The 25520-nt window shown below is 41.6% G+C and overlaps 1 protein-coding gene and 1 long non-coding RNA gene across 2 annotated transcripts in view; one reads left to right on the forward strand and one right to left on the reverse strand.

The window, feature by feature from the left end:
- The window catches only part of LOC108552692 (uncharacterized), a 2703-nt gene extending 1272 nt beyond the window's left edge, over window positions 1-1431 (reverse strand). The window contains exons 1-2 of the long non-coding RNA XR_001890574.1: window positions 1359-1431; window positions 765-878 (exon numbers count right to left, since the gene is read on the reverse strand). This is a non-coding gene — a long non-coding RNA (uncharacterized LOC108552692). The remainder of the gene's footprint in view (window positions 1-764; window positions 879-1358) is intronic.
- Window positions 1432-2713: 1282 nt separating this feature from the next.
- Window positions 2714-25520, forward strand: part of Ets65A (DNA-binding protein D-ETS-3) — a 52135-nt gene continuing 29328 nt past the window's right edge. The window contains exons 1-2 of the mRNA XM_017907347.1: window positions 2714-2775; window positions 5178-5473. Coding sequence (XP_017762836.1) covers window positions 2714-2775; window positions 5178-5473 — 358 coding nt within the window. The remainder of the gene's footprint in view (window positions 2776-5177; window positions 5474-25520) is intronic.

Genomic DNA, 25520 nt, shown 5'->3' on the forward strand with positions numbered 1-25520 from the left:
TTTTTTTTTTTTTTCCATTTTTACATCGTGCACCGATATCGAGATATCTCAAATCTATTTTCGACCCTATCTCTTTTCCTTTGTCTCTCGTTTACATCTTTCTGCCATTTTTCTTTCGCATTTTTACTAAGAGAAATTCAAGATTTACATGAATCTTGTTAAATGGGTATTCTTGCTCTTGCTAGAATGTGTTCACTGGTTATCGTTCGCCTCTATTTTCGTCGTTAAAGGATTCCTGTTTTTAGAGGAAGAGCGCCTCGTTCAAGTAATATCCATGTTTTCCTCGTGGTCTTCTTTTTTCTTCGATGAACTTTGTCATGTATTAAGCATGGATCGTGATTATGGAAGTCGTTCCGGTTTTTATCGCTGTACTAGTATTTCTGCTTTGCGTACGAAAAACTTCATCGTCCCTTGGGCTTCGTATTTTGCATATTAGAGCAGAAATATCAAGATGAAATGTATCGTCTCGACCACATAGTTTTATACTTTGATATCAAAATTAATTAACTTCCTGTGAAATAAGTTGCTAACTTTTTGTGTGACTGTATATAATGTTACTGGATGCAAAGACTAATTTAGAATCGTTCTTCATTTTTTACCTCGTTTTTAATGTCTTTATTTATTTATTATCAAATTATAATCAATAGCCTGTATATAATTGAGAAAAGCATCATAAGAACCCAGACTGAACTTCTTCATTTTCTTAATCTAACTAGAAATATAAAGAAAGCATAACTCGATATTAATTTCAGTAAAAAAAATACCTTATTCGAAGAACATCGAGAATGCAACAAATTCCAATCTCATTTTTCATAATGGTCCAGCATTGATCCATACATAGAACTTCAATCAAACTCTCAGTATCCAGCACAAGAAGACTATAAGTAATAAGAAATGATATTTCAGTTCGTATTTTACAAAAGTAAGAAGTATAAATCAATCAATTAAATAAATCACAATAAATCATTATCTAAGTGACATTTACTTCAAACTACTAACCATTCTCATGCAAAACGTTAGTGTCTTTGGTTAAAAAATTATCAAGGGAATCTAATATATTTGCCTATTTTTCTAAATAAATTCAATTTCTAATAATCATGGGTCATACAGCATCAAAATCAAATATTAAAATGTTCAGAATTCTTTTCTTGTTTTTTTTTTAGATAAATTCAGTCTTCAACAATTATAAATCACAAAATAAAGCAAAATTAAACATTAACCTTCCTTACCATCAAATACAATAAGGTGTAATATTATCACTTCAATTTCCTGTTTATTCAAAGAACATTCCATCAAGAAAAGAACAACGTAACATCTTGCTTTCAAATGTAGACATTACCAAAAAATCAAATACCAACCTTTCTTGACATCAGCGTTAGAAGCAATAAGAAACCGCCATTCAATGGCTGCTTCATCCGACAAACTTTCCACCTAAAACAGAGAACCCAGTATCATTCTTAAGATTTCAATACGCATAAGAAACCGCATTTAACATCCGGTACTAACCAAATCTTGATACTACAGCTAGTCCACCATCAAAACGGCAAGAAAACGGAACAAGGTGGACGCATATATCGTTTTCTCTCTCTTTCATATTGGAAGTACGCGCGACCGCGTCGTTCGCGACACAGTGCATTTAAGTAGTGTGTGTAGGTACATGCGAGAGAGAGTTTAGACGAGGTAGGCAGAGGGGTTTCCGGCGAGCGTTAACAGAGTAACAGAGTGATGTAATGAGGCCCGGAAGCAGGCAATTTGCTGGCCGCGGCGGCCGCAGTTGCGCGAGACAACCTGCCCGGAGTACCTTCTTCTTGATATCAGGTCCAGCCTCTTCACCAGCCGATATCTGACAATCCCGTGTCGCGACGGATCGGCTTAGGCTGCGCACGCGCCCTACTCATCGTGATCCCGCCAATCCGAACCTCCTCGAAATCTTTGACCGATCGATTTATTGTTTATATCGATGACAGAGTGAAATTTTACGTCGGAAAAAATCGCTTGTCAAGCTTCTTCGTTGGAATACAACGATGTACAAGCGTAGAAACAATTAGTGTAGTGCTGATGGGAGATTGGAACGATTGTAGGAAGACGATAATTAATCGATGAATACGAAAGGAATACCGAGCTGGAGATTTAAACAAGACACATATGCAATGACGATATGGTCATAGCTGGAAAGGATCCCGAGCAAATAGTGGTTCGTAAATCTGTCTCCTAAGAGAATTCTTATTACAGATGCGTGTTCAAGGATCGAGTTCAATGTCGTTGCTCCTGAATAACGTAATACTATATAATGAGGTCTTATTTGATCAATGTAAAAATTCGTTGGCGATAAAAGGGCTCGTAATAGAAGAATAATATAAAATATGGGAAGATCATACAGATACGAGTGGATATCAATTACCTAGTATTCAGGATCAGTTGACGGGACGCGGAAACCGTATACTTGCTCGCCGCCGGAGGTGCACCATGATTATGTGACAGTTTTGTGAACGTGATTAAATTGACCTCGATACATTGTGGACATCCGCGCGGTGCGTTCAGTTCCGAACTGTTTTCGCTGCTTTCCAGTTAATTCACTGTTTCCAACGACATCTACGTGCCCGTTGAACGAACGATGCTTGGTACCAAGATACACTAGTATCTCGAAGATAATTTCATTTTCTTGGGGAAAGAAAATTTCTAGTCGTCTCTTTTCTTATCGCGAAGACGATCGATGGTCAACGTGTACGGTGTGCAGCTCGCATTTTATCGTGGACATCGTCGTAGCGACAGCAGGTAAAACTAACCTCTATTCTTCCTCTGGTCATTGTTCGTTTCCTGTTAGCCAAATAATTCACGTAACTCGTAGGAGGAAGCGATAGATCTCGCTGGTACTCGACGAATAACGAAAGAGGAATCTAGTTTCCGAAGAAGATGCCCTGCGTGAAGAAGAAACGTTATTTATTTTTATACATGGATACCTTACGCTTTTTTCTTTTTATCGAATTGATTTGAAATAGAGATAGAAGACGATAGCGTTCCTGACGATAACGATGCAAATGTCGTCATGCTATCACTTTCGGAATTCCGATGGAAGGCGATAAGTTGGAGGCCGCGTCGATAAAATGTAGATCGGCCGGCAGATGCACCGCGGCACCCGCCTGCTCCTCCCTAAATTACGACAGATCGATTACGAGTTCCCGCTTGTAACGTGCACGTAATCTCCCTCCAGTTAGCCTTTCGTTCGCGGCTATCTTCTCTGCCACCGGATTCTGCAGTTCCCCGGAGATTCTTCGAGATTCCCAAATAGTTGGAAGATTTAATAACGTATCATTTTCGTCCATTTTTTAATTTCCTATTTTTTAAATTTGGAAAATTTGTATTAATTCGCTGTAAAATTTCTTTGTTATCGAAATATATAAAAATATTTAATTCATTTTTTCTTTTTTTAACGAAGTCTTTTAAATTTTGGAAGTTTGTGCTAAGTGTTTTAAAAACTTACCTAGTTGAAGGAAAATATAAAAGCGTATATATCGTATATTTTTTAATACGAGGCGTTGGAAGTTTGCATCGAATTGTCTTGAGATCTTCGCGTTGTTGGAGAACGTGAAAATGTATTATATCCTTTTTCACTACAATTGTACGCTGTGGAAGTTTGCACTCAGTTGCTTTGACATTATAAATGATCAGGAAAATGTAGGTTCCTTGGTTCAATATGCAACACTTCAGAAATTTGCATTAAGTTGCTTCAAGAGTCTTGAATTTTCCAAAAATGTGTCAGTGTATCAATTCAAATATAGCGTCAAAACTATCGAAGGATCTTTCTTAATGGATTAGTATGCGCTGACTGATTAATTGATCATAATGATCATAACATTATTGTTCATGTTCGAAACGTCATTGCAGTGTCATGGTTCGAGATAATCCATAATGGATAGATCATAGATATAGGATTTAGGTAACGATCTGTATAATCTATTAACAGACACCTTTCTCAATGTGTGAGTTATCAATGACTCACGATGATTATCAAGAACGGAATTCCATTTCATTAGATGAAGGAGGTATTTCCTAATTCAATATCTAATTAAAATGAACAAGGGTAAAAGCTGAAAATATAATTCATTGTTTCAACCTTGTCTGAAAACTTTATCGAACGATTTTGTCTACCTTTTTATAAAAATATTTTCAATTACATTTTATCGATGATCTTTTCGAACATTTTGTACTGTTTTTAATTTTAATTACATTTTTTGCATGAGGAGTCAAGTTTTCTTTAATGAGACTACCGCTCCGTTAATAAGCAAGGAACTTTCTTGCTCACATACTCATTCGATTTAATTCGATCGTGACTTTACCGGATGCATCAAGGGTCCTTTAATGATCCTTAACGACACTACCTACTATAATACATGATTGCTATGAAGAGTTGTAGTAGTGGCTATTCTGTTAACATTGTTGTCTACAAATTCTGATTATGATTCATCGTAAAATTAGAAGAGTCTGTGTTACACAATATATTTTCTAGTGACTTATTCTGGTGAAGACTCATCTATGTACCGCTTTCGTTTACATTACACTTCTATCATTTCACTGGACATTCATTTATGTTACTTTTCTATCCTTCTCTTCACTGCTACTTTTTAGCTAACAAAAACAATATTCCTCGTCAATTATTTTTCCCAAAACTTTTAATCCACATAATGCACTTCTTCGTATTCTTCATGCGCATTAGTAGTGCCTTGAAAATTAGCTGATTAGTTCTTGAAGTCCCCAGTTTTATGTCCCTAAAACATACAAACAAGCGTGACTAAACTAAGCATGTCTACTGTCCCATATCATACATGTATCTCACTCGCACTCGATAAAGGAAACAGACACTTTCATGTTTTGGAGAATCTACCACTTTTCAAAATTGGCCAGATTTGATTTCAAATTTCAGTCAGTTTCCAAGGCACGGTATATATACATGCTTTCCATGAATTTCCTATCATTTCCAAAGTATCCCATCAAAAGACTAACCAAGGACCAATCGACGAAAATTCTAAAGATGGTGGTGGAGAGATGAACGGACCTAAAATATCAAATTTTAGCTTAGAATATTTAATAATTTTCTAGATTTTATATGAATCCTATTTTCTATTTACCTTCCATAAGTAATTCCCCTTTTTTAAAAGACAATTTGGTTCGTTTTACAGGGGCTCTTTGGTGATGTACGACAGCGCTAGCTGTTCGTACGCAGGTGCGCTCGAATTAAAAGGAGCGTCTGGGGCCGGAGCCGCGGCCGCGGCCGCAGGAGTAACCGCGGCCGGCGTGAAGCAGGAAAACTGGCCGTACCGCGGCCTAACCTGCGGTAGCACCTTCCAGAGGCTCAAGGAGAGTGTAGATAAGGCGAAACAGGCCCTCGCCGATCGCGGTGGATACCTCTCCGGTGCTTTCTCGCCGCCGCCACGTGCTAATCCATCCGCCATTTCACCAACCGCCTCCATCACCGGTGAGTCTGTCACTGGAACATTCTAATTGTGATTCTTACATGTAATTAGAGAGATGTTCGTGTAGGTGGATGGAAGTTATGATGGAATATTTGATAGATATAGAATGCGAAAGAACACGCGATTAATACTCTACAACCGGATCTTCCTCTGCTCGGCTGGAGGATATTGATTATATATATTTTACCTTCAGAGGCTGAGTTAAAACTTACAAGACACGAACAGGAATTACCTGCAAGATAAAAACAAAAATTAAATGGAAATACTCCCATGCGTTTTGTGAATTTAAGAATTTCACAGAATTTCTTGAATGAAGGAACACGTAACGATAAAATTACTTTTTTTAAAGGTAGTTTAGTATAAAGATTGTTTAAAAGAGCGTTTTTTTCCAATTTTTTAAAATATTTTTATGAAGCACGAAAGATAAAGGTCATTGATGAGTATATAGAGAAAGAGTGGTTTTAGGATGTTAGGTTAGGTTGCCAACGTTCGTTGTGCAATAGATTCATGAATTTAATTTTTTAAACCAGTGACATGACTTTTGTAATTCTGATGTACTAAACTATGTACACTATTTAATCATGAAATTAATAGGGAATCAATTTGCTAATATCAGACTACTAAATTTTCATAACCCTTGTATTTATCATAATTGTAAAAATTCGGACTAGTTAATCGGCACATAATAACAAAAGAATTAATTTTTGCAAAAATTCTTGACATAGAGCATTCCTGTTCTCTAATACGTTAATAACTCTATTCTTCACCTGGCAGAGGCGATCCAATAAATTATACTTCCTCCCATCAGTGTATCGTTAAAATCGCAGCATACCAGAAGTCGTTGGAAATAAAATGGAAATAATCCATGAAGCGTGAGTCGTCACGCGACCCTCTTTCTACTATCGATGATATACACTCACTGAAACCAGTCGACGAGGTGGAAAAAAATTTAAAAGTAAAATGAACTGAAAATCGTTTGAAGCTTTATCCCAATAACTTGCCTCTGCTCTGTACCACTTGTCTTGACACGAGCTTGTACGTACACCAAGTTGCGTGTACTTCTCCACGCGTACTTGCGTGACCCATGATTAACATAGGAAACATCGTCAACTAAGCTACCTGGATAATACAGTTTGCCAGCACAATCGGTAAAGTTGGTCAGTAAGATCAAAAGGTTAAACGTTTGAGTGATACACCGCATGATCAAGCTGATCGAATTTTCTGTCAAAAGATGTCACTGTATCGAGATGCGATTCGCAATTGGCGATAGATTCGGATCTATCGCAGCGCCTCCTGTGTCATTTAATCTAAACAAAACGTGATCGAATTGTTTTACATTTCTTAGTATACCTTTGTCAGTGTAAACAGAAGAATCGTAGTTGAGTTGCTTGTGACTTTTCGATAATATTTTTCCAATTATTCCTGACACTTGAGAATGATTAATTGACACATGTATTCATAGTTGATAGCTCATTCACGTTTGTAACAGTGAAAACTGAATAAAATAAAGAAATCCGAGAAGAGGCTGCTGCAGATATCTGCTATTGAAATAAGGATAGAAATGATAAAATTATTTTGAAATATCGAGCTTGTTCCGATATCGAGAAATTCTTCTTTAGAATAATGATAACGCCGTTAGAAATAGGATTTCAAATGAAGTGAATGTGATCTAGGTTATGGTAAATTGCGTAGGACTAACACTAATTGCCAAACATAGGCAAACGTAGATAGTGTGGTGGTATATGATTACTGATTATTACTAATTCGGCAGGGTAATTAGATCCTGGAATCAGGGATCTAATCGATTGTTTCGGTCTTAACGTTTCTCACGATCGAGTTAATTTCTAATGTTTTTTCCCACGTTGGTTCGTTTCGAATAATTAGAGACGGTGTCGAATTAGATTCGAACGAATATAGCAAGGAAACAAGCTAACACATTCACAGCAGGTAATGTTCTCCGTTTATAATACTAAACTCGGCTAAAATAAAGAAATTCAATTCATTGACTTGCGTTTCAGCGGCTATGAATATATCGAGTAGGAAACCAGCAACGAGCATATCACCGATCACACATTGTACAATATACTGTACAGTTTCGACATTGCAGAAAATCTTGCCTGAGAATCTTTTACTAACACATGGTTTCAACGATATCTTATGCTACGTCAGCACTATGAGCATCTTAATCGTTTCTATTCTTTTCCTTCTGAAAAAAAGGATAAATAAATAAACAAAAGAGGAAAATCTCGGGCGCGATAATTTGTCAGGCGAGTGGCGGCCGCGATACCGCCAGCCTGACTGTTGCTCTTCGTTGTCGCCGATTTCCGATTGTTTTTTTAAAGCGCCGGTTGCAGAGGACATTAATTACCCGGCCAGTGTAAATCACGTTATCTCGCCGCCCACGCCCCCTCTGCCAGAGGTTGGAACGTGAGCGCGGCGGGGGGAGTGGGTCCTAGTGAGGGACGCGGAGCAGCAAGGGGGGTGCATTACACGAGGGCTGCACTGCTGCCAACTGAGCAAAACGGTCGTCGACTGCCGCTCTCCACGGCCACACCAATATCCTGCTCGCTCCTCGGAAATTTATCGGCCGCCCGCTTGAAAACTTCACACGACAGAAAGGTTTTCCATCTTTCTGCTGAGGTCGGACATTTCGTGCTTCGAGGAGTACGCGAAGGAAAACGGACGATAGTATAGCAGGGAATAATTTGTAATGCGCTCTTTATTGGAGGAACTTGAGGAAGCTTCGAAGAAGATGGATATAGAGACAGTTTATAGTTTGTTTTATAATCGGAATTCTTGATATTTGTTAAGGAGATAAATAATCGATTTGTATACCGCATTTTTGGAGGTTAATGACTGCTTCAAATAGATTAATGGTAACTTGATGATACAATAGGGGGGTTCTAGGAATTCTGTGAAACCGTGGTGTTTCTTATGATTATTAATTAATATTGGAACTACCACACTAAGAAAAAAAGAACTAGTTTTACAATTATTGAAAGCTGTAAGTTGATTTTGGAAAAATTTTGATTTTATCTAAACTAGAAATGAACTGATAAATGTCATGTACAAAATCGGTTAGTTATCCTAAATTTCATCTCGAGATAACAATTACAATTAATAGATAAAACAAAAGTATCAAAAGTCACCAAAGATTTTGAAAGTTAATATGTCTGTCACATTTTTAACAATCAGTCTAGGAGAAAAGATATAACCAATTATCGCATATTTTAAAAGTTCTTGTGACGCGTTGGTAGAAAATCGCAGTCTCATAAGTAAACCCTATTATCGAAGAGACTCTGGATTCATAAATACATATCGGTTTCGATATTCCGACTCTAAATCCCAACTTCTCGAAAACGGGTTGATCGATCGCGAATTATGATCGGTTGGCTAGTTCGAACGTCGCCGAGTTGCCGAAAAATTTCAACGGGACATCGTGGTCGGTCCTTGGTGCAAGATGGTGGGTCGATGATGGCGGCGTAGTCGCGAAAATGTGGATGACAAGGGAGGAGGAGCGGTTAGGGGTTAGCCGGGAACGTATCCATGACGACCGACCGCCCCACGAATCGCCACCCTCAGAGATCCCGGATGCACCCCTCGCCAACCCAGCATCCCTTCTATCTCACTCTCTAACCTCCACAACCCTCTCCGAGGTTGAATCCTCTATCTGCCTGTATCTATGTGGTGGTATGATGCTCGGCTACTTAGATTTTAAGTCCGGACCATTTCGTGCCATAGATCTATACGTATATATGTGTGTGTGTGTTTATCTGCGTGTATGACTATATATATATAGTATATATCGGTGTGTGTGTGTATATATATATATAAATATATATATATATATACATACATACACACATAGTATGTGCATATAATATATATGTATGTATTCGTACGTACGAACGGTACCTGGCTATAACTCTGCTGGAGTTTCGCCGCTCCTGACAAAGGGGAAATCCCTCGGTGAAATTGTAGCCCTGGTTTCTCTTCGCGAAAATTTACCGGCTTTTCTAGGGTTAGCAAACCGGCAGGGGGGGGGGGGGGGGAAAGAATGCTATGAGAATTTTCGATTCGATTCTTGCGAGAGCCTCCAAGCTCGAGATCGATCGATTTAATAGTCAGACGAACACTCCTTGTCCGTGTCGCATGGGAGAGAAACCGATTATGGAATCATCCTATGAGGTCTGACCGTAGGTACGTCATAAGCGTTAAACTACAGGAGCCATATCCTGGTCCTGTATGCGAACAGGTACACAGGATGACCAAGGCCGACAGACCCTCGCATTGACACCGAAAACCAACAGCTCGAAGTCACGGCGAACTGATGCGTGATCCAGCCACCTCTCTCACCACCATTAGGACTCATTGGAGAAGATCCGTCCGGTCCGAAGAGAAATCTGCAAAAGAGTTCCTAAGGCCTCACACGGTCTCTATATAACCGGCGATGAGCCGAAGATCGACGGAAAGTCACGATCGTTGCCGATTTCGTTAATATTTACTTTTCTTCTATAATATCCAAGAATTTATTACTAATAATGACTTTGACAATTTATATATAGCATAAATTTTCACGATGCGTACATGTATGTCTTAATATTTAAATTTGTTTTCCTTCATCAACTCTATTTTCTGAATGTTTTTAAATTTTTGCGCTAAATACTCCATGTCTACCCTTCTATATTCTCTTGTTTCGTGGAATTAATGGATTCGGCAAATGAGCAATCTGAGTCCCGTATACATTGAAAGTTACTTGAAATTGTCGATAATATTTGAAATATGCATTTCATTCTCCTTAAACGAAGTTTCTTTGGTACGGGTTCGGTCCATTAAATATCGGATATTGTGTCAGCGTGGCCGAGGGCGGTGCATGTATTTAATGTTCCCCGGTCGAGCACCATCCCGCCTTGTTTGCCCTGGTAATTGATGTTTGACAAAATGAGGTGACGCGCATGCCGACAACGTGTTGTTTGTCAGGGCGCACGGTGGTTAGCCCTTTTAAGGTTCACAGGACTTACGCCACATTCGATCGCGCACGCTCCACTGAACCAGGCCCGAGGTTACGGGACACGTTGTAGTGGTGGTTCGAAATTAAATACTCGATTTACAGGAATTAACCCCGAACATAAAAATTACAAGGATATTCTATCCTTCTTGTATCTATTCGTCCTGCTTTTATACAATCGATCGCTTGGAATATATCTTTAATAACGCTCAGAGTCACTCAGTCATTCCTGTGCTGCCCTCTATACTGAACTTTCTAATTAATGTCCTTTGCCTTTGTCTGTTTCGTTCAAAATTTTTTTTGCAAAGGAATACACAATGTAACAGATACAAATACAGATTTGGTGCGAAAGAAATTGGTGAAATCCTTTTTGCAAAATTCTTAAAAATTCGAAATTAATCCCGAAAGACTTCGTCATCGAACGAAAACGAAGTGAGCATTCACGAGAAACAATCACAGTGACCACATGTAATTATCACATCAGAGCTGGGTTGACACCATGAGAAAAATATGCCTTCCGACGTAGGAGAAGGAGACATCGGGCAATTAAAGCGGAGAAAAGTATCGGGTCTGACACTTTTGGTACCCCCGACCGGAAAACGTGAGAACGCCTACACTTCATATGACCGAGGGTAATGTTACCTCTCATCTGTCTAATTGCACGGAATGGGGCACCTCCTGAGACAAACGATGCAACATAAAAGAGCCAGCCTCTCGCACCCTTTGCACCAATTTCGCGAGCATAGAGTGGGCTGAAAGACAGGATGTCGGAGCGCGTCGCATTGTACGCGTAAAAAGTGGAACAGTGTCTAGTATACAGGGAGAGGCGCTCGAAGCGTGACAATTGCACACTAGCCCCACAAATTCTGTCCGTGATGAAAGTAATAACACGTGACAGGTGGATTAAAACGAAGGTTGCCACCTTTGACATTTTATATTCATGAAGTACATGACAATGGAAACGATCTTAAAACCACCTTTCTTTAACATCCTTTAAACATATAATTATACGTAGTCCGACTATATAATCAGTCTATACGATCTAAGGCGAAAGTTATGCGAAGATGGCGCAACAGTCAACGTGCTAATTTATTGAAAGACATCATATATAACACGTATATTTTTTAATTCAGCAGGCAAACATGCAAATACTACTCCAGTTTAAATATTTTTAAGAATAATAAATACATCTAATAATAATTTGTGCCTTTTTTAACGTTTGAAATTAAGGTGAAATGTCTACCTGTAGGTGGCTCTCTCTATGTACCATTTATAAAACACTGTTTTTCATAAATGTTACACGTTATTAATATCTCTAAGTGTTTCTATGAATATTTATATATGACACATTTGATCAATTCGAAGTGGTTAATGTTGCCTGATAAATCAAAGGAAGTCACAGGTGCATATACGATTAATTGTAAATGCAAAAAATGTGACAATTAAGATGAGAGATGTCGTGGGACCAAGGATTAATGTTTCCTAATATATCCAAGAAAGTCACAGGTACATGTACGATTAATCATTTCACCAAAGTTCACCACGTTGTACGAGCTTTCTTCGAGAAGGGAGGATCACAGTGACCAAGACGCGTTGATAATTGCCGGTATCGGTTAACCCTGGGGGGGTGGTTATGGGGTCTCGAGCAGTCTCCGTAAGCCTATGGGTTCAGGCTGCTCCCTCGGTGTGATCCCTTTTGCCCTTCATCCGGGAACCTTTGCGCGCCCCTTCGCTTCCGGCACCGGCAACTACGACTGGTTCCACCCTCGTTCCCAGCTTCAAGGGGTGACTAAGGTTCAGAGGATCGTAACTGTCTTGCCTCTAAAAAATGGAAAGAATACATTAAAGAAATTCGGGGACGTCGCTCGGATGACCCCGGATATCCGTTCAGAGACCCTCGAGTTATGAATTCGGGATCTCGAGTGCGAATTTTTGTTGAGATCCCAGGAACGCTTATCATTCCTGATATGATCAGTTTTGGTTTTCAAAGTCTGTACCTTACGAATATTCTTCGATTTAAACCAAATCAAACATACAACAACTCAAATTAATTTTTATCCAGTTCCTAAACAGACTCCTGCAACATTTACTACCACTAATACTGTTCAACATTCTCCAACCCATTTATACTCTATCAAATCTACTGCCTTCACCGTCGTTCTATGTGATCTACGATATTTCCAATTTTTGTGGAATGGTTAGTAAACCATCACCTGAACCATCACCTACTCTCTACTAAACCTATTGTCTTCACCATAGTTCTCTGTGATCTACGGTATTTCCAATATTCGTGGAATGGTTAGTAAATAAAGAAGACTCATAGGATCATGCAACTGAGATGCCAAGCAGAATCCAAGCACCGATGATCGATCGCGTCTCCGTTCCTAGGTACGTTCGGGTCGATCGCGCTCGAGCGAATTCCGGCTAGCACCGAAGTGGCAGAGGGTGAGGTTGTGTCTTTCTGTTCTCCTACGGCTCATTGCAGGCCCCGTGACTAATCATGATAGTTCCGCCCGGGAACGCCGGGGACACACGACTCTCGGTTCCGTTTCCGGCGCGTGCTGCTGCCGCCGCCTCACCCCTGCCCGCTTCACTTCCCGCGCCCCCTGCGGCTCGCAGACCGCCCTCCCGCGTAATTATTGCGCTTTGCAACAAAGACCGTGACGCGGGATCGAAGGGCTGCTGCCTTATCTTCCTGGTACATCTTCCTCCTCGTCGATCCGTTTCTAGTACTCCCGCGTTTCTTTCTTCTCCTGTCAGTGCGCTCTATCCCAGCCCTGTCGTTCTCCATTATCGATATCTTCCTCTGCTTCCTATCGCGGTTTCTTCCTCCTTCCCCTAATTTTTCTCCGTTTCTCCTGATTCTTCCGACTGTTTCCGATTTCTCTGCTTGCTCCCGAATGTTTTCCTCCTCCTTTTTATTTATCCACTGATGTTGTTACTAGTTTCTTATAGTCATCGAGGGAAAAGGAAATTGAAAAATGAATAGAAATGGATTTGGGACCTGTGAACGTCCATCGATTATTTATCTTATGCTCTATGATGTTGTTCTAAAAGATAAAATACAATTATTGATGAATGTAAATAATAGAAATCTTTAATATCATAATATTTGTGCAATATTTACCACTGTCTTTCTCATTGTAACTATGCAAAGAAGTCAATCCATGGTGCACATTTTAAGCAAAAATTCGTGAAGTATATAATATTTTTGTATACTTAGTAGTAAAATTGTTACTATCTTGGTGTGAAAGGTAGCCTTAATGGACCGGAAGTTGGCATCGATCGTACTCGACATTCGAAAATATTTCGTGGAAATTCGTAAAATTGGAAATCTTTTTCCCATCAGACGTAGCCAGTGATTGCCGTGGTGCAATGGCTCAACATCGACCGAATTTCCTCGGATCATATATCTCCGTATGTTGTCCACGAGGTAAGCGAGTTTTACACGTGCCCATATAACTCGCAGCTTATGCAACGATCGTACATGGCGCAGTCAGTTTTGCCCGGCAGCCGACCCTACGAATCATTATTCATCCTCGCGCGACCTATGGCCCAGCCAGACGACGTCGTGAAATAACCTCGTTAAGCCGCTAACTCGTCACCAGTCGAATCAGAACGAGAGGGCCGATACGGTGGAAAAAGTGAGGTTAGGCGCCGAGGGTGGCGCGAAGAAAAGGCTGAGAAATAGGAGAATCGGCAGTCCACGTGACTCGATTCTTTTTTTTGGACACTGTTTTGTAGAAAAGCATTCATAGAATCGATGAATATCTCCTTTTTTCTATTTCTATCTTCGTTTTTCTTTATCTTCATTATAATTCAAGTGTTAGGATGTCGATTTGATTTCCTTTTCATCTTTTCTCCTATAGATTATCATATAAAACTGTAACCTTGTTTTAAACCAGAAACTTATAGATTATGTAATAAAATTCCTAGTATTTTTTGCTATGTTACAGAATTCGTACAATAGTAACTAGTTTATGTTTGTAGGAGATAAAAGAGGTTAAAAATTAGCCTCGTTGTCAAATTTGTTACTTTATCTTGGATTTGGTGGTGTATTAGCAGATATGACTGATTTAAGAGTCTGGTATGCTGAAAAGTTACAATTTACAAGTTACATATATATATTAAAAGAAGTTTTAAATATATAACATAATATAAAAGAAAATACGATGATGAAGGTATATTAGTCAAGATCGTATTTCGTCAATTGAGGTTAACAATTTTTTTAAATTTCCCGCCATTATTTATGTAAATAAAAAATATTGCAAGAGAATTTTACTAAAATTCGTTCATTTTCAACTTTCGAAGTTCTCTGTAAATATGAGAAACCATTACCTTATCTCGATAGAATAGCGAAGAAAATTATTAACGATGATCGGTTAAGAAGATCACAAGGAAGTCTGGTTACGAGAGACTTTCGTGCTCTGTTCCCCTGCAAGTGGTTCGGATCAATACCAAGACCGACGACCAGCGACTAACTACCCCTAAATTCGGAGGATCTTCTGACAGATGGCACTGTCTTCTAAAATCATCCATTATTTTAGTCACCTCGTATCACGATAGATGTCTCAGTACTAACTACCTTTAACCTCATCCGAGTCGGCGTTTTGTGACGAATCTCTGCAGTTGCAGCTCCCTTTTCGCTTTAAAAATGATTATAAGCCAATTGAAAATTACGTTTGATTTACGCAAAGTATAATTGTAACCATACGTCGTGTATTTTCTTTGCCAAATGTCGAAAATCGAAGTTCAAATTTTACATATATATATATGCTTCTCATCACAACGATTTTTACAGTCTTACGAGTACCACGAGACGTATGATTGGCCACAATAGTCTGGTACAATACTTATTCCAAATTTCACTGTGAAGACACGTGGGAACCTATCTCCATTAGATGATGCATAAATCGATCCTCGATCCTTTATCAAGTAAAGACCCAAGTAATGTTCATAACCTGAAAAACATGACAATTTCAGCAGAATTCCTTTTTCTGTAATCTTTAATTACCATTTCATAGGTAGACGACGGAAGTCCATTCACGTAGCTATCGACAAGCCAGGCAAGGAATATTTATCACGGACAAATTATTCAACCGATTAACGGGACAAGAAACGTCTGTCACTTATCGGGAAAAAGGCGAGGGGCGCAGTCCACCCCACGGCGATGATTCTGCGAAAGCGGCACCCCGAGGAAAGGGCCGAAGCAGCGGGAGGGCTGCCGGGAGAAAGTCATTAGCCAGTTAATCATGCGTTATCGTGTGTGCTTAATGTTCCATCGATAAAGGAGGAGTGAGCGAAAAAAGGGAGGCCCTTTTTCGGCCTTTTCTTCGCTCCCAGTCGATATTGTTGGCGACCAACGCAGCGTGAGCAACAGATCACGCTGCGCGACCTCAACCTTTCGTTTCTGAAAAGGCAAAGATAAAAGAAGTCTCTGCATACTAACGCCATTGGTATCCGTTGTGTCTGTCCTCATCGGAATTGTTCTTAGGTCATTAGTCATTACTGATTTTCCTTCTGCGAGATTGAGGTTTGGAGTCCTTTGATCAGGTCTTTACGATCGGATTTGGACAAGGATGTTGTTAGAATATAGAGTTTGTCTGATCGTAGGTTGAGCTCTGGCCTAGCTGAGGATATTCTGGAAATAATTGTATTATGGAATATAGAATTAACTGGAGTTTGGTTTACTGGAGAATATTCTGAAAAATCTGGTTGCAGATTTTGAGAAGATTCAGACTTTTAGTAACACGGACGTCTTATTCACTTCTCGTGAAACTAGGTAATGTGGATCAATGTGAATTTAGTTACAAAAAGTTTTGCACTTACAATAAGTAGCGATGTTTGGATGATAAAGTATTCATAGTCAAATTGGATTAGATATAATATCGAATCGTACTGATTTACACGGTGGAAACGAGATTAAGGTGACACAGCAGAATTGCTGAGAATAAAGGGCATCGGAATCGATCTAATGGCATTGCGTTTCCTCTGGCCTGTGTTCCGATTCACGGAACACATAGTCAAACACGTAAATACGCTGAAGTAGCCCTTCCAGAGTACACGAAATCTTGCCTTCTAAGTAGCTCTGTCACGAACGGAAACGGCCGATCTTCCACACCAAATGATAGCGACCAGGAATTTTGCCACATCGTGCTACTTTATAGCAATGGCACTGGAATATTTAACTAAATATTTATTACATAAAATTGATGTTATTACATATTATTACATAGTGTTAAATATTAATCGAACATACCTATAAATAATCAAATATTTTTACAAATATTGGAAAATTTTTATACCATTTTTATACATCATTTTAAGGTGTAAGCAGTGTTCCATTGTAAATCTTGACATCAAATATCTCCAAAAAATAATGAATTCGAACAAGAAGAAGAGCAGGACATGAGGCAAACCGAGATGTCGGTTTTCTAAATTTTATCTGGTATGAAAAATTTATAATATCGATTATTAAAAGCTTCTTCGATCATTATAAATGGAAGATCGTTAACCCCGCAATTATCAGACGGATGGAATATATTTAGTAGGAAAATAAGGGGGTGGAAAGAAAATGAATGTTTCTTTCTTTCTCTAAAGCAAGTATTCCCCTGCTAGAGGGTTGCTTTCGTTGTTTTCGCGCGGTGCTCGCGAAAATGGCCCGGAATTAACGTGTAACAAGCTACGAAACTCCCTATTCATGGCGCGCTGAAGAACTGCGACTCCGTGGAGTCGCTGCACGGACAAGTGATTAATTTCTGTCCTGGGGTGCAACTAATTATCGTTGCGTTTTATCGCCGCTAGTAAGTTGGTCTTCCTGGAACACTCGATAAACTTGCGAATGAAATCGTTGACGTGCGTGATTGGGTTGGAAAAATAACGAAATAGTAAATCAAAATCAAAATCGATGTGTAAGGTACATATAGTAATCATCTTCAGTGAGACTATGACAGAAATAACGGTGACTATAACAAAAATTCAAACAGTGGATGAAATGAAAGATTCATATAGGAAGAGCATCACAAAATAGTAACTATAACGATAACCTCAGTAAAATTTTTGGATACTATACATGACTATAATAAGAAATTCTTAGACTATACCAAAGTACCACAAGTAATGCCATAAAGATATGATCAGGAACTCGTTAGCACGATCAAGCCGTGACTATAACAAATCTGGACGCGGTGACTATAAGTCTGTTTCGATTAATGTGTACACGTGACTAGAAGGTAATGTCAAATATCTTATCGCGATTATAACAGAAAATCGACTGACTATAAGAATACAAGCTATGAAGAGGAACCCAAAGGCATGTAGCTCAGTGGAACATATAAATTTCTTCACAGTCGTGACTAGCGATCGAGAAGACGCATCAGGGATAGCGACTGTAAGCGTGATAGAAGAAGGAGCCGTGAGGAGAAAGCGGATCGACGACTATAACTAGTAGCGGAGGCGGCAGGAGGACGACGTTGACGACGACGACGACGACCGGTGTTTGTGGCGTCCGCCTCCGCCCTGGCTGCCGACAAAAAGGCGAGAGAATTTCCTGAAATCCTTTCTGAGGGTCTGATTGCCATCATTATCGTGGAGTGGGTAGGAGTAGCACGGCACCGTGGAGGATAGGGTGCCACGGGGTGGGTTTCGGGTGGAGTGGAGTAGAGGATGAGGGTGGTTACGAGTGGAGAGCCGAGGTTCGAGCTTTCCAACGGCACAGAGAAAGAAAGGAGGAGAGAGGAGGAAGGAGACAGAGAAAGAAAGAGCGCGAAACAGGGGACGCGGCGCGAAGGAAAGGGAAAAGAGGGCGATAGAGCGAGAAAGCGGAGGACAATCAGTGGTATTCAGTCCAAGCTCGGAACTGGAAGGCTAGGGAACGCGGGTTGGGACGTCGTCGTCGTCGACGGCGACGACGACGACGGCTGCTTCTCCGGCCTGGAGGATCGATCGTCCAACGACAGCCGCTTCGACGTAACACCCGTTCCGGCTGCCCACCGGAAGCTGCTGAACTGTGGCAGTCGAACGGACCCCGTACACCTTTTCTTTCATAGACCTAGATCACGTGATCACTCGGAGTCAGGTGTTCTTGTTTGAACTTGGTCGCCGACACCGAAGGATGTTTCTTGGTGTTCCCAGTAGTGGGAGTAGGTTTGTCAGGCGAAGGGGTTGCGTGGGTTTATTGCGTGGGATACTTCAAGATCTTAATACAATGGTTAGTACCGCTTACAGAGACACTCAGCTATACTAGTCGACCATAACACATGGTCCATTAATTTCTTCAAGGACGATTTATCGAGACCAAAACAAAGATCTTATTCTTTTAGTCATATATATATTTAAAAAAGAAGTAATGTCAGAAAATCTTTTAAAATTTCATCGTAGTCAGGATCCAAACATATACATGCAGATTATCCCAGGCGTGGCAGTACAACCTGGTAGAGAGGGAGAGGGGATTCTACGTGAAAAAGCAAATGGAAAATAAAGAATAAAATTTGTTGATTCGAAGCTTCGTTATGGATAAAATCGAGTTTGAATATATACTGCATACGCCGGTATACTGACACTGCATCCGCCTTAGTTGAGCGCACGCGTGCGCAGTGAATATTCAACGTCAATTTTCTCAATAACGAAGCTGTGAACGAAAAAATTTAATTCTTTATTTTCAATTTGTTTTTTCATGTAGAATCACTGACAGGGTTCCTAGGAAAAAGCGACATACCATCACTAACAATACCAATCTAAGTCCCCAACGGTATCACCTTTGCCAACATGCAACAATTTTTCTCCGTCCGCGATTCAACGGCTGGCAACCAATGGCGTCCATTCAGCCTGCCAAACCTGTAGGAGAACCCTGACCTCGACCATCGAGCGGCGATTTCTTCTCCCGCTTCCGGCCCGATCGACCGTAGCCAACCAGACCAACGTCCACCACGCGTGGTACGGTATCGGTCGCACGGAGGCAAGTTGCCTAGGGCTTTCGCGAATTAAGGCAGGCGTGTGGCGCGCACAATGCGGCGCGATGTGCCGTCCGTGTGGCCACGTCCGCTTGGTATGCGTGTACACCGGTCGTGCCGCGTGTCGGTGAATACACGCGTGTATCTATCCCCAGCGTCGCACAGCGGCCGGCAGTGTGTGATGTGGCCTCGGCTCGACTCGATTCCGCGTGGCGGTGGCTGATCGATGCGTTGCCATGACGACGCTTCCGCCGCCAGTCATCCAGCTACCTTCGCCCCCACCCCTTCACTGCCCCACTCGTCGTCGTTTGTTACCATCACCGGTCTCCGCTCTAGTCACCTATGCTTCTCTGGCGACGAGAACCGCGGGATCGCTCGCGACACATCCGAGCGATTCTGCTCGTGCATCAACGTTATCCAGCCAAGGCCGTCTTCTTTGAATTGAAACAGGAGCGGGGGAGAGTCAAGCGATGGTATCGCGTGGAGGATAGAGGGAAGTCAGGTTATGGTCTCGTGGGTTAGGTTTCGAGAATTGAATTGTCCTGGGGTGGGGGAGGAGGCTCCTAGAGTGGGTAGGTTTCGGTTGCGTTTGGTTGCTGCGAGAGGGAGCCGCTCGGACGAGAACTCTCGAGTATAGGCGCATCTACATAGGTGTCTTTCACGCCTGGGTTTAGGAGTATGTGGTATTTGTAAATATATGGGCTAGTCCGTGCATCAGCCCCAGTATATTTAAGCCACGTCACATTTGACGACAAAGCACTTTGTACGAATGTTTATTAGTCTCGACTGGAGAACGAATTGCCTTTAGAGATACATCTTGCTGTATCGGTGAATTTGTTCTTGTATACATTGCGAATGTACCGGGGGAAACTGGTTTTATCTTTTTATAGAAAGGTAATCATTTTTCGCATTCCAATTACGTTTTTACTTTCATTCGTGTTTGTTCGAAACAGTTTGTTGTCCTGTTATTTGAGGTTAGGTGTGAATAGTGGAATAGTCGACAAAGGGACCAACTATATGCGAGCAACGTCTCATAGTACTGATTCAATATCACAAATTGGTTTGTATAATCGGACATCCTTAAAAGAAACATCAACTGACTAACGTTGAATCGCCTACATTAGCGGCACTGTTCAGGGACTACCCATTATTGTCCACGTTGATCATACACCTCCACCAACGTGGTTTCTAGCAATCGAATGTCCAACAGAATTCGAACATGTTAATCCGAGATTTGGACTTTAGAGAATTATTGTTTCGTTAGGTTTGGACCTAATAATCACGTGTCACGGGGACCTATGAAATTTGAGCCGGGAAAGTGGCTGCTACATCTGATCGATGCATTCCTCGTCGCAAGTTTGGCTCGGGGGCTCGTTTTACGGGTCACAGATAACGAGTATTCGAGCGTCACGAGCATACCACCAAATGGAGATTGAATGTAAAATCTGCGAATATACGTCATTTAGATTATGGAGCAGATACGATACGTTGATCGGCGTATGCACCACCGGTACACAGACGGGATCGATAGTAGTAATTTCTACATGGTCACCCACTGCACACCCCACTCCCAACGGTGGGGTTCGCTGTTATTTTCGCGGCGATCGCGAATTAGTCGCTAGGTCGACTCGGATTTGCTAGAAAATCACTTCCCGTTAAAGAAATCACTTATTCCCTGGCTTTCTTGCATTTAGAACTTCAATCGGTTCACTTGGTCACCTGGTGATCAGTATAGAAGTCTAATCTTGTCGTTAGCTTGCGTCTAATTTAGCATTTGCGTAGGACAGAAATAGCAAACCAAATCTGAAAGTTTGGCTGGCTAACACCAGTTTCTCTTCTTTGGATTAATTGGATGAGTCGAATCCAAAGGAGAGGATGATCACAAATCACTGATCTTTATCCCTTGTTTGTAAGGAGTACACAGAAGGCACAGATAATCTGACATCTGCAAGCAAGTTACCAAGGAAGGTTCTTCTCTATTAAAATGACACATCTGTAGATAAATAGACGAATTTGGGGTTTGATCTAGAGTCATCTTGCAGGATTCAAAGGTGTGATTAAGTTAAGTTGTGCTTGGGAAGTAGTCAGTCACTCTGATAACACTAGGAAGAGGCACAGCAATTGTTAATGATCAGAACCAATTCAGCAAAGGCTTCGCTTTATAGTCTTCGCATAAAAGATGTCGACTAGACCAAAATCTTGTCAAGTATTTGGACAACATGACGCAGGTGTAATCATTTTCGGTAGAAGAATTTACATAAAATGTAATTCGTGACAATGGCCGAAAAATAGTCGAATCAAATATGTCTCAATGTTTGTGTCATATACCGTGATTAATCTGGAACGGATTCATCGCATTAATCGACTTTCAGTAAAAGTGTGCACATATCACGTGCTGTCCTCCAGTAAATTCAATCTTCGATTTGCTATCCTAGTAGTTACATGTTCACAGTGCCTTACAAAACAGGTGCCGTCGTGAAATAGACTTTTAATGACGAACTGTAACGCGCAAGGTAATGACCGAGCATTCCTGATGATCGGAATAACACGATCCGGGTAACTAAAACCCTACCCGTACTATTCCTTGATGTCCATGGCAAAATTTCGTAGATGAAGCATCGGAGCCGTAGAGATTTCCGTAATAGAAATGGAAAAACAGCGTCTCGCAATCGTATACGTATCCTATACTCGCGAATTGCCATTAGCGCAATCCGCTCACGGAAGAACGAAATATGCTCGGCGGCGAATGCGTGTACCAGGCCAGCCGCCGCCGCTGCCGGCTGCGGGCATACGATGTAAATAATCGTTTATTGATTAACTGTTTGACTGCGCAAGTCGAGTTAACTATGGCTAATCTCTGATTTGTAACGCCTCCCGCCGGCAAGCCGGCTCTTCTACGTGGGGGTTGCGCCGGAATCGCAGGGGTGGCAGCCTGTGGACGCTGACGGTACGTCCACAGAGGGGTAGAAGGGTGGTCGGGAGGATGGTCTGCGAGGGTGGAGGAGGCGGCGGTGACGGAGGATGAGAGACGCTGGAGGGCTGCCCACCCCCTCGGCACGTAGTTTTCGCCCCTGCAACCCTCCTAGCGCTAACACGGAATTAATATCTCGCGAGTTAGCGCCCCCTTTTCATCCCCCTCGACGGCTCTGAAACGGAAATGAGCGCGCGGATGCCTCTGCTCACTCGGTTCTCCACTCTCCTATCGTCTTTTCACCCCCACCCACCATCCCGTCCTTTCTCTCTTCTCGTATCCACGTCTTTCTCCTTTCTATCTCGCCTTCCCTCTTTCTACCATCATCCTCATCCGTCGTCCCTGTCTCGCCCCTGTTGCGCCTATCTCCGTGCCTCGTTCCTCCGATTCTCTTCCCTTCTTTCGGTCCTTGCGTCCATTCGCATCCTCCGACTTCCACTTCCGGTTTCTAGAGCCGGTTCGACGCGTCGGAGCGCGAGATGTCCCTCTACGCCGTTCCAGGCCACAGTCGTCTGGCCTCGTCTGACCTCGACTGGCTCCACGAGTAACTCTCCCAGTGTAAATTCTTCGTGAATAGGTGAAACCCCATGACACGTTGTTTTTCACGACATACTGTACTTTAGTGGTGTCTTCGAACATCTCCCTACCACGGTCTTGTGGCAGAAACAAAGGACACTTTTTAGGGGTCTCGTTAATCTTGGGACTTGTCTGTTGATAAGGCTACTCTAGTAGGTGCGTGTCTTAGGTGCTGGGATACACCTTTTTAGTCCTAGTAAAACGTTTAAGACCTCCAGTGACTCGACGAGCGATGGTATAACTCATCTTGCTGGAGAAACGTCGAGAAGAATCGCAACAGCATTTAGCCTGGAGCCTCGTCGCTGGTGCACGTCGTTCCACTTAATTAACACCCCGCGGTGGTTGTTTCTAACTTTTCCTCCACGGCTTTTGTGTAACCCTTTGTCACGGCCGATGCAAAATGTCGAATTGTCTGGGGACTTTAGGCCGACCTACCCCCATCATCGCGCCTTTCGTACGTCCCAGTCGATGCACGCGCCAAAGCACCCGCGTTTCCCGTCTACGTTATTCATTTATTCGTGTTCCATCGAACTCTTCGTGCCCGTTTCTTGACTTCCACTCATCCCGTCGTTCGCCGGTGCACAGAATGGAACATCCTGTTTCGCGGTACGCTCGCTTCCTCTCCTTTCCTCTTTACTTTCTTTTCTTTTTCTTTCCGTCCTTTTCCGTTTCTCTCTCTCCCTCTCTCTATCCCTCTCATGCCGCGAGAAAGATGTCGAAATTCGAACGAGCACGATGTTATCGGAACGGGTCTCTTAGCCAGCGTTTCCGCGGCCAGCAATGGAGCGGATGCAAGCGGAAGTCCTGTTGGCAGGGACAAAAGCACGAAGTTGCTCGGTCCAGCGCGACTGGAGATATGCAAATCCGCCGTAATTAGGCTGGATATACGAAGCGTGCACGAACGATATAACGTTCGCATTGGTAAGTTCGACATCGGTGGTTGGGCAGGGGGTCCTTTGTTTGAACCAACGTCTGCGTTCTTCCGTAACGTAATTAATGGCCTTTGGTTCTACAACCGCGCCCCACGGACTCTTCGCACTGATACCGCCCTTCATGCGTCTCTAACAACCCAACTGAATCGAGCGCCGAATTCTGATCGTCCCGAAGAAAACCTCTCTTTGCTTTCCGCCTCCTCCTAATTCTTCGCACTTCCTCGTTAGAGGTTAGGAGCGTCTCCAAGCTTTTTCCGTAAGAGGTTAGCAGACTATCTCGAAGCTTTCCTATACAGTGATAACATAAGTAGGATAAAACTAAGATAAAACTGAGATAAAAGTTTGAAATCTAACCTTTGCACTACACTGACGCCATTTCGGAGTCGCCGGGAATCCCTGACTAGTTATTCCATTTTATTCTCGCCAATGAAGATGGAAAAGTAACCAAAGTTGCTGTATGAATAGATCGGGCGATGAGTGTGACATTTTTCTTCACAAACTGAAACTTTTAGTTGAAAATATTCTTGGAGTAAGAAAGTTGAAATTGCGTTAAGTTTTAAATATCAAGGCGATATTTATAGTTATACGGTATAATTTAAACCGATGAAATCGATGAGGATGATAATGTAGAAGCGTTTAAATTAAAGTTGAAGGGGTGTATCGAGATCGAGAGAGAGATTCGATCGAAACAGGGGTTCCTCTAAACGCAAACGTTCGGCTTTGTGCCGATGCCGGGTGCAGGTCGGTAAACATGCCACAGGAGCGCGTTTACGGATGCATCGGACTTCAAAATGCTATGCAAAGATACTCCACAAAAGATTTCATAAATTCGGACCTCCGTGTCCCCTTTCCAATCCAGCAAAAAGAGTTCAGCGAAATGTTTACCCGTCGCGGGAATTCGGAGCTATTTTTATGAAAATGGAGGTAGAAGGTAGTTAAAAATATCTGAGTTTTTAAGTTAACAGAAAATATTACAAACTTTTTTATTTTCCTCTTCGAAGACTCACGACCAAGTTTTCCCTGTTTTGGTTCATCGTTCTTTAAATGGAACAGCAAGTATAATTACATATTATACCGTTGTCTTTTATCATTTGACAAATAAGCAGTACCATTTCCTTTTTCTTTTCAATACGAAATAATGTTCCCAATTTGGAATTGCATATTATAAATTAAAATAGTCAATATCACATTTGGCAAAACTCTTTCTCTCCATTTCCATTCCACCATAAAAAAGATATTACTTTTTTGTATAATAAAACATAATTATTGCTTAGTAGCACAGTCTTCTCATAGAGATATTCTTGGATACCCTCGAGTCAAAGCTACCAGCCAGTAGTCCCATTCTCACTAGAATCCTGCAACGGAATCCTGAGATGCACCCTGGAAGAAAATAAAGCGAAGGAAACAATTCACGGAGAAACACAGGTATCCCTACAAGGTCGGTGCATCTTACCCTAGAACCCAATTTCCGAGACGCTTATCTAAGAACTCGAGCCGCAAGAATACTCGATTCAGGACGTTTGGCTATCCGCGTCTGCTTCGGCATATTGTACAAATTGAATACGAAGAATTATCAGCGGATGGGATAGTAGAGTGGGCATCTCTCGTCGC

The sequence above is a fragment of the Eufriesea mexicana genome, unplaced genomic scaffold (genome assembly GCF_001483705.2).
Source record: "Eufriesea mexicana isolate 0111107269 unplaced genomic scaffold, ASM148370v2 scaffold7569, whole genome shotgun sequence".
NCBI lineage: Eukaryota > Metazoa > Arthropoda > Insecta > Hymenoptera > Apidae > Eufriesea > Eufriesea mexicana.